The sequence below is a fragment of the Haliotis cracherodii genome, unplaced genomic scaffold, assembly GCF_022045235.1.
Source record: "Haliotis cracherodii isolate W230 unplaced genomic scaffold, xgHalCrac1.p SCAF_21, whole genome shotgun sequence".
NCBI lineage: Eukaryota > Metazoa > Mollusca > Gastropoda > Lepetellida > Haliotidae > Haliotis > Haliotis cracherodii.
The window spans coordinates 13,633,581-13,644,123 of NW_027266277.1; the positions used below are offsets into that span (position 1 = coordinate 13,633,581).

General features: G+C 38.4%; 1 protein-coding gene across 5 annotated transcripts in view; it reads left to right on the plus strand.

The window, feature by feature from the left end:
- Positions 1 to 5,116, plus strand: part of LOC139470836 (rootletin-like) — a 119,538-nt gene extending 114,422 nt beyond the window's left edge. For all 5 annotated transcript variants that reach the window (XM_071253149.1, XM_071253151.1, XM_071253153.1 and 2 more), the window contains 5 exons: positions 371 to 781; positions 1,049 to 1,249; positions 1,461 to 1,630; positions 3,195 to 3,336; positions 3,715 to 5,116. In XM_071253149.1, coding sequence (XP_071109250.1) covers positions 371 to 781; positions 1,049 to 1,249; positions 1,461 to 1,630; positions 3,195 to 3,336; positions 3,715 to 4,053 — 1,263 coding nt within the window. In that variant the 3' untranslated portion in view covers positions 4,054 to 5,116. The remainder of the gene's footprint in view (positions 1 to 370; positions 782 to 1,048; positions 1,250 to 1,460; positions 1,631 to 3,194; positions 3,337 to 3,714) is intronic.
- The last annotated feature ends 5,427 nt before the right edge of the window (positions 5,117 to 10,543 follow it).

Here is a 10,543-nt window from a genome sequence, read left to right on the forward strand (position 1 = left end):
AAAAAGCATTTGTTTTCCAAGTTGGTGTAAAATATTAATTCTACCAGGTATAAATATAATCTCTTGATATGACTGTCCTGGTTTTTAACAACCTTTGACCTTTATTTGTTTTGCAATGCCCCATTCCACAAAGCTAGGATTATCATAAGTGGATGTTAAAGTATTTGAGTTACACAATTGCACTAAGCTTGCTTTGTAAAACTGGGTCCAGTACTGTGGTCGCGAATCTGTATCTCTGAACAATGGCCAGTAGTTCTTCACTGACCATGTTTCATGTTCAACCTGGTGTGGTATCTGTAGCATATGTAACCTCAGTTCCACCTGCCTGTGTGTGTTTCCAAGCTTTACAAGGTTCTTCTCCATCTTCCAGGTTCTTCAAGACCGTGTTGAGAGTCTCAACAAACAGATCCAGGACCTCGAGACCAAAGCCCAGTCCCTTCAGCTGACCGTGGACCGCATGAACCTGTCCTTGGCCAAGACGGAAGAGGAAGGTCACCACCACAAGGACAAGGTCCAGTCGCTCAACATGTCTCTGTCGGACAGCAACGCCGCCATCAACGAGCTGGAGGACCGTGTGTCGCAGCTCCAGCGTACTCTCACCAGCAGCGAGCAGGACAGGCGGGTGCTGCAGGAGAGATTGGACACCACCAGGCAGAGTCTCAACGACGCCAAGAAGCAGAACCACGTCCTGATGGAGAGGATGCAGCAGCTGCAGGCCGAGCTCGAGGACAACGAGGTCCGCCGGGCCGAGGTCGAGGGACAACTCCGACAGAGCCACGGTGTAAGTGTTTTGCCGATTTTTCCTAAGGGTCAAAACAGCACTATTGTCAACACTCAGGGTAACAGCTGTAACTTCCACAAGTATCAGGTTTTGATTTATAATAATCTTACAGTCAAGATACAGTGTTAATTCTATAATTATTGCTGCCAAAGTTTTCAAGAGACAGACTATTGTAGGTGTGAAAAGTGGTTGATCTGTTTGATCGTGCAAAGATGCCAGTAACTGGAGCTAAATCAGATTACCCAGAACCCCACTTCCTGTTTCCAGGTGATCGTACAGCGGCAGGAGAGTGAGCAGGAACTGAATCAGCGAGTCAACAAACTGGCGATCGAGAAACAGGGCCTGTCCGAGCGGGTCGCGTCTCTGTCCAGAACTGTAGGCAACATGGAGTCTGAGAAGCGAGAAGTGGAGAGATCGGCAGTCAGGCTGGAGAAGGACAAGTCTGCCCTGAAGAAGACCCTTGATAAGGTGAAGCCAAGTGACGATACAGTCAATGAAACCAAAAATATCTCGGTCAATGTACTAAGTTTCAGGCAAATTAGTTTCAAGAAATGTTGTCAGTCCCTGGGAGATATTCCTCACGCTTTTTAAACAAAAGTGGATACACACAAAAAGATGTTCAAAATATGCATATATTCAATTAGACAACTTTCTTATGTAAAAATATATCTCTGTGCAGGTCGAGAGAGAGAAGCTTCGCAGTGAAGAAATCTGCTCCAAAACTGTTCACGAACGCAGCAGCCTAGATCGAGGCCTCCAGCAACTTGAAGCGGACAACGTCGAGATGCAGCGTCAGGTGCAACAGATGCAGGCTCAGTTGGCTGAGGCAGAACAACAACATGCACAGAGGTAGGGGAGATAACTGTTTTTACTACAACTTCAGCTCAAGGGCTTCTTCAGGCAAGGCTTCACACTTGGCCATTTGCTGACACGAAAATAACAATAAATAACAAAAAAAACATCTTGCTCTGTGTTTATGTTCTGAAAATACAAAACTCTTGAAAAGCAGGAGTATCTATGGAGGTTAGAATGACCCAGGATTTATCTAGACCAGCTAAGAGTCTTAAGTTTGGCCCCAAGTCTGCAGCAAATGTCAGTCAAAATTCTCAAATTGGATTTACAAATTTTCCAATTCATGTTATAGAGGAGTAACTAATGTTATGGCTGTCTACAAGAAGAGCTGATGATTCAACAATGTGTCATCTTTTTAAGACATTGTTTTGTAAACCTGTGGCTGTATGTTGAGAACATAATGAACTCGGTGCTTGAAATACTCACCCCATAATGCAACAGTCTTTGAATGCTCCTTTCTATCATTTAATGTATTGCCAAAGCATTTAATGGAAAGAAAAAGTATAAGTGTGCCACATTGATCCTGCTATGCAAGTCTTAAATAATAAATTGAAAAAAAGTGGCGATATTTCAGCTAATCTCATCTTCTTCTGTCTTGTTAACCTAGCCAGTGCGAACTTAACAGAGACCATTTAGCAAGGTATCTCATCAGCATGGCATGGACGGAATGCAGGCCACTGAACATACGTGTGATCTAGCTTGATCGATATTGTCACTTTTTCACAGACTTTTCATGAATAATAATGATAAAGATAGGGAATGACTGCACTCTATCGCACAGCATGGCCAGGAGTGTGGATGTGATGTGTGAGAATACAGATAAACAAGGCATGCCTACAGCATGTCAGCATGGCTTCAGTTTGTCCTATGCTAGTGATGTGAACACGAGATATGTATTAACCATCCCAAGCATGATGAACGAGTAAATGTTATTTCACACTTTGTGTCAAGCATGATTTCACAGGATATCTTATATAATATTTTTCATATTGTGGAAAATTTTCATGCACATTGTAAATATTGTTATCCATTATTAATCTGAAATTATATTTTTTGTCAGTATTCTTGAAATTTTTTATGATAATAAACTAAAACAGACAACTCTTTAACTGTTAGTTAATTAGCATGATAGCCATGTTGAAGATCGCTTGGGAACATGGTGTGCTATAGGCTATGGCTGATTCAGTGGGGGTTTGATTTATGGAGTTAAGAAGTCAAACTTTTATACAAGACACCCTTTTAAGAAATCCTTTGTCTGTCTCAGATTGGTACATCACTGATCAATATACTGCTAAGAGATGAGAAGGCAAAATTCACCATGTCACTGACCAATCACATGTTTGTGGAAGACAATCCATCTATATTTCCTGCCTAGCTATGAGATAACGGGTCTTGACCATGTGACAGACCAATACTGGAAGACAATCCATCTATATTTCCTGCCTAGCTATGAGATAACATGTCTTGACCATGTGACAGACCAATACTGGAAGACCATCTATCTTTATATACTGCCTAGCTATGATATAACATGTCTTGACCATGTGATTGTCTGCTTCAGGCTGATTGACTTAACCACGCGACACCGTGCAGAGACTGAGATGGAGACAGAGCGTCTCCGCAGCGCACATCTCCAGGCCGAGCGCCTCCTGGAAGCCAGGGAGAGGTCACACAGGCAGAAGTACAAGGGACTTGAGGAAACAGTGAGTTAAACTTCAAATTTCTTTTTCAAGGGCAGTTCCAAAAGGGAGCGGTCCAAAATATCAAAATTGTCTCTCAGATTATGCCTACAACATACAACATTTGGTTTTGGTTTTCAAGGTGGGAATGTCCAGTCCCCTGGACCATCTTTATATACTGCCCATCCCCTGGACCCTCAGTCTCAATCCACCTATGTTTTAATAAATGCTATAAAACCAATGAGTATCTGTAAATTAGGATACTGTGCTAGATCAGTGAGTGTCTTTGAATTCTGTAAACAAAGATGTAGTCTCGGGATGAACTCCAAATAGTATCTTCATTGTTAACATAGAGAGATGACAATGTTCAGCCAATGTATAAAAGCCATCTTTCTCCTCCAGGTGGCGACACTGAAAGACCAACTGGCCCAGGAGATCAAGAAGCGTCAACAGTACATTGCTCGTAGCGTCCGAACCGGCGACGAGATCCGCGACATCCGTACCATCCTTGACAACTCCCTGTGCAACGTCACCCGTGACTCCGGCCTCGACCCTATCCTCCTGGAGCACGAGTCTCGCAAGCTGGACGAATCCCTGGAGATCCACAGCTCGTTCCCGGTGCGACTTCCCCGTCATCGCTCCCCGGTGCGTGGTTCCTCCCCCATCAGGCTGAGTGGCATGCAAGCATTCCGCAGAAGTGGACGTAGTCCGGTCACACTTCGACAGAAGATGAAGCAGTAGAGCCTGATTGGAACAAATGAAGTTTGACTGTGATATTTTAGCAATGCTGTCTCATATTCACAGCTGGTCAGATAAACAACATCAAAAGATTAACCCCACGGTGTGTATGTTTACATACATCAAATTAAATTTAGGACAGTGTACATGATTTCGACCAGTCTGAATTCCTTCAGGAAGCAAAGCTGCTTTTCTAACAACTTTCCTGACTATGCAATGTGTGAAACGTATCATAAGGTCAACAGCCGACACCATTGCTGGTATTGTCATCATGTGAGAGAGTATATCGTTTCCGTCCATAATCGAAAATCTAGTTTTATACACAGAATGACGAGTGACGTGCTGTGAAAGAACTTGTTTCTCGTCTTCATTTCATTTTTTTACAACTGTTTTCTTGTTTATTTTATCTCACATAACTTGTTGCCGAATATTTTAACTTGGTTTGCAATCTTTTTCTCCATATTTGACTTTTTGTCTGTTTTTCTCTGTATCTGGATCAAGCCAACAAGGGAGCTAACTCCTGTTTGACAGCATTGTCTGCTATTATTTTGTTGTAGTCGTGTAACAGTATTACATTGTTTTACACTGGTATTTTCTGCTGTATAATTCTCCTAATACAGGCTGTGATATATTTATTTAATGAACATATTTGATAATTTATGTATTGTTTTCAGTTATATTAGAGATATATTTAATCCTGCACAGAGTTTGAACTTCGCACTAGTTTTGCACAATGATTTAGTAGACGTTTATCAATGATAATGTATGTGTAAATTTAGAATGAATAATTCTACCCCCTACGAATAGTCCTTATATGAAATCACTGAAATGGTTGCTTGTCAATAGTATGTAGACTGTGTTATGTAGTTGTTTGTTACCGTGACAACCCAGAGTCTAATGTATGTTACAGATCAGTTGTTCTGTGTCAGATACATTGTTGAGGTTTGACGTTTGAACATGTACTTGGATATAGACTGACTCGGTCTGGTGTAGATCTAGTTCTAACTGTTTGAGGACCAAATCATTTTTTCATTGAATCACATTTTCATATATGAATAAAGTGTGTTTTAACTAAAAATATTTCTTGTTTTACATCTACACAGACCCGTGAAGATTCCGGGGTAGAATAGGTCTTCAGCAACCCATGCTTGCCGTAAAAGGCGACTAAGGGGATCGGGTGGTCAGACTCGCTGACTTGGTTGATGCATGTCATCGATCCCAATTGCTCATGATGTCAATCACTGGATTCTCTGGTCCAGACTTGATTATTTACAGACTGCCGTCATATAGCTGGAATATTGCTGAGTGCGGTGTTAAACAAGAAACCAACTAAACTTCTACACAATATTAAATCCTCCTTCAAATGGAACGACAATTCGTCTGGAAGATCTTTTAGCCTCAAACAGGACTACATTTAACAAACTTTCCTGCTTGGTGACAGCGTTTGAGGTCTATTCAGAGTTGCTTCCCTTTAGCTGCAAGGATATGCTGCTAAATTTTTCCCTGATTATGATCCTTGATATGTCAACATAAGTTTGTGGGTTCCACTCAGTGTATCTTTTGGGCTTTCCTCCCACTTTAAGTTGACATAACTTAAATACTTTTCAAATATGGGTTTTTCATATTATGTAAATCTTGAAATTAACGCGAGCGTGACTTAAATGTGAAAAATGTGTGTGGTCTTTGCTCGCATTTTTAAACATCTCATTTATATCAACAATAAGACATTTTGGATAGCAAAAATACCAACTTAGACATACGCTGATGTATTCCACACCACTGTTTATTGAGCAGCACTTGTATATAAAGTATGTAAACAATGTCATTCAAACACCAATTACGTCCTGTGAATTGTCATTGCTGGGGTCAAGATGAAAATTCTACTCACTTATGTCAGCACTGATCACACCTGCAAGTCCAGACAGACGCCACCCTTTGTTCTTTGCGACTGCGTCAAAGGCCGACACAAGCCAGCACGCATGTAATGTTTTTGAGGAAGTACTTAACTCAGCACTAATAAGCAGTGCTATTTGGTGTGTGATTGGATTAATGTAAGGTTGAATTAAGGTGAGGATTCTAAACCTGACTGAGGACATCTTTAGATATATATCCACTGATGCTTGAGAGGAGGGGGTGTCGCATTCATATTGAGTCACATTTTTAGCTAGGGTCCAGTGGTCGCATTCTTTTGGAGCACATTAATTTCACGATTTACAGTATTGGTGGTCAAAAGCATCAGCAACTGTTTGCCAGGATGCCCATTGTTACCACCCAATACCCACAGGAGTGAGTCAACATTTCAAAACAACATTTACACACCGCATCATGACAAAGTCATAAAACAAGATAAAAACATGACAACATGATATTTAGACATGCAGTATCGTAATTCACTTACAGTAAACTATGGTTATAACGAAGGGACCACTAACTTTAGTTTGTTATAACCGTAGTTCGTTATAAGCATATATACAGCATAATTATAGCAAATAGTCTGGACAGAAAAATCAGTTCGTTATATCCGTCAGTTCGTTATAAGCGTGTTCGTTATAAACATACTTTAATGTATCTCAATTTAGACATGACAACATGATATTTAAAGGACGAGAATATATGGATGTCAACTTCTTTATTATGAGGAACACAACATTTTGGAGTATATGCTTACTCCTTCATCAGGTGAATGAATGCCATGAGGCAGAGAGCATATACATGTACAGGTAAGGACAACAAAATAATACGATAAAAAAGGTGGAAAATAACAAAGGGTAGAAACTAACAAGGGAAGCCAACAGATGATTGGCGCTGATTAGCAACAAACATGCAGTATGGCAATTCACTATATCTCCATTTGAACATGACAACATTGTAACATACCATATCATAATTCACTATATCTCCATTAAACTTTACATCATATTTAATCATACCATATCATATTCACTATATCTCCATTAAACTTTACATCATATTTAATCATACCATATCATGATTCACTATATCTCCATTAACTTTACGACATCAAATTTAATCATACCATATCATGATTCACTATATCTCCATTAAACTTTACCACATGATATTTAATCATACCATATCATAATTCACTATATCTCCATCATGATTCACTATATCTCCATTAAACTTTACGACATGATATTTAATCATACCATATCATGATTCACTATATCTCAATTAAACTTTACCACATGATATTTAAACATACCATATCATACTTCACTATATCTCCATCATGATTCACTATATCTCCATTAAACTTTACGACATGATATTTAACCATACCATATCATGATTCACTATTTCTCCATTAAACTTTACGACATGATATTTAAACATACCATATCATAATTCACTATATCTCCATTAAACTTTTCGACATCATATTTAATCATACCATATCATGATTCACTATATCTCCATTAAACCTTAAGACATCATATTTAATCATACCATATCATAATTCACTATATCTCCATTAAACTTTACGACATCAAATTTAATCATACCATATCATAATTCACTTTATCTACATTAAACTTTACATCATATTTAATCATACCATATCATATTCACTATATCTCCATTAAACTTTACCACATCAAATTTAATCATACCATATCATATTCACTATATCTCCATTAAACTTTACGACATCAAATTTAATCATACCATATCATATTCACTATATCAGTGTACTTTTACAGGGATGTTAGATGTGTTCGGTAAGGAAAGGTACTAGATTTAACGTTCCGTTGTTTCTGCCATGTATGACAGAGAATACGTTTTGGAATTAAAACAGTCATCAAACCTTCAGAGTTTTTTCACAGCAATGGCCCTTTAATGGCAAGACATTTAAACATGGCTGCATGTCTGTTTAAACAGGAGCATATCAATTAAACATGACAGCAGTGCATTTACATATGACAGCAATACTATTAATAAACACATATGACACTTAGAAATGACAGCATATCAATTTAAACACTGCCACAAAATGACATTAAACATATGTAAATATCTTTCATGATCAAACATGCCATTTACACATGACAATATGCCATTCAAATTTAAGTATTGTTGGCGTGGGATATAGAAACAGGCTCCGTCCGTCACGTTTCGTTTCCGAAGCATAACTCAGAAACTGTTCAATATTTTTTCATCAAACTTTGCAGGTCTGTCAAGTACATGTGAACTGGTGCCTTTTGCTATTTAGAAATTTTAGAAATTTTATTTTTTACGTTTCCATGGCAACAAGATGGACTTAGGTTCTTTGAGGGTAGGGTTCGTTTACGGAACATGACTCAGAAACCGTTCAATATTGTTTTCATCAAACTTTGCAGATCTGTCAGGTACATGCTGAACTGGTGCCTTTTGCTATTTAGAAATTTTTAAATTTTTATTTTTTACGTTTCCATGGCAACAAGATGAACTTAGGTTCCATACTGTTCTTTTTTTACAATTTCCATGACAAGTTCCACCTCGGTTAAAAAAGATTAGGGTTTGTTTAGATTTAATTATGTCATAAATTCTGCAACAGGGGCGGGGGATATAGCCACGTTAGTGGCAAACTCTTGTTGTTATTGAAACATATTTTATTGAATGACATTAAATGGATTAGGCACAAGTGATACACTTTTAACATTCAAACATGGCAGCATGACATTCAAACAAGGCAGCATGACATTTCAACATGTCAGAATTAACATTTCAATATTGGCATCTTGACTATTAAAAAGGAGCATGACCATTTATACATGGAAGTACATTATAATACATTTCGATATGAAATGACTATTTATAAAGTAACGTGGTATTAAACATGCACGACAGGATATCAATTTAAACATGACAACAAAATGGCATTAGACATATTAAATAGCATGACCATTTAAACATACATGTATTTACACACGACAACATGACATTCGAACACGGCAGCATGACTGTTAACACAGCAAAATGAAAATGAAATATGTCAGCATGCCAACATTGTCAAAATGTCACATTGTCGCGCAATTTAACGCCTTTTTACACATTTTTGATAGGGCGACAATGTGACAACGCGACATATTCTGACCTTGAAATATTAGTCGCCTTGACGAACAATGCGACATATGGCCAAAATGTCGCGTCGTCGCATTGTCGAGGTTTGGTTAATTTTGACACGTTTCGCTTGTTTTTGATGGGGCGACAATGTCCCTTATATGATTCCATAGAATACGGAATCATGATTTACATGACAGCAGGACCATTTGAGTATGGAAAAGATGAGCATAAAACATGGCAGCACACATTCTGTCCCAGGACCTAGTTTATATATGTTCATTTGAATCAGGGGTATCAAATCTGGTTTACACATGCTTGTAAGAGTCGACAATGCTAGTCGTAAGAGGCCACTGATATAACGGGGACGGATGGTCAGACTCGCTGTCTTGGTTGATGCACGTCACCGTATCCCAATATTGCATAGATCGATGCTCATGGTGTCAATCCCTCGATTGTCTGGACAAGGCTAGATTATTTACAGACCTCCATCATATAGCTGGAATACTGCTGATGCGATATTAAACATCAATCAATCAATCATTGGTTTACATTTGTTATTTTTTATCTATTTTCTATACATATTTTATCATGTTGTGAAGAAAACAGACAATGCCCACCCAGATTGCCAAAAAATAAGAAAGCATGTCCATTGAGCCATTCGATTGCATGTATATTCACCTCATTGTTTCGTTATAACGCATGGTAGGCATTTCCGTTCGCATCCTTTTGTTATGTAGACTGTTTCATTTAATATTGTGCCCATGGGGACACGAACTTTAGTGAAATTACTACGTCTAGCTGGATAGCATTATTTTCGCTTCATGGCAATTTGTCACTCTTTTCAGGAAAATGGAAGACGGGGGGGGGATAAACTAAGAACATACAGGCGTTTTGAGACAGAATATGGAACTGAAAATTATCGATTACGAAATATGCCAAAGACATACCGTTCAGCTTTCGCCATGTTAGATGTAGGGGAGCGCCGATAAAAACAGAAACTGGGCGTTTTGAAAATATTCCAGAATAAATAGAGTATGTTGGCACTGAAAAAAATAATTAAAATGAAGGCCATGTTCTATGATGATCTGAGAAGCCTGCTTTTAGAAAAATGGCAGTATTATGATACAGGTTGTCGTACTTTCAGCAATGATAAGCTATGTTTTATTCTGCAGATGTGATGTAAGTTATTTCAGTGCCAAAACCTGCTACCAAATTTGACACTGACGGACGTAGACATATTTTATATGGATAACCTTCTACTGTTCAATTTGTGTATATATCTGTATATTTTGATTGTTTGTATATTTTTAAACCGTCTCACATAACTCTTTTAAAGAGTAGCGTTGTATCTGAAACTATTGTACTATGTATGATGTGATCAAAGGTGAGACGTAAATAAACAATTGTCTGTCTGTCCTGCTTGGTG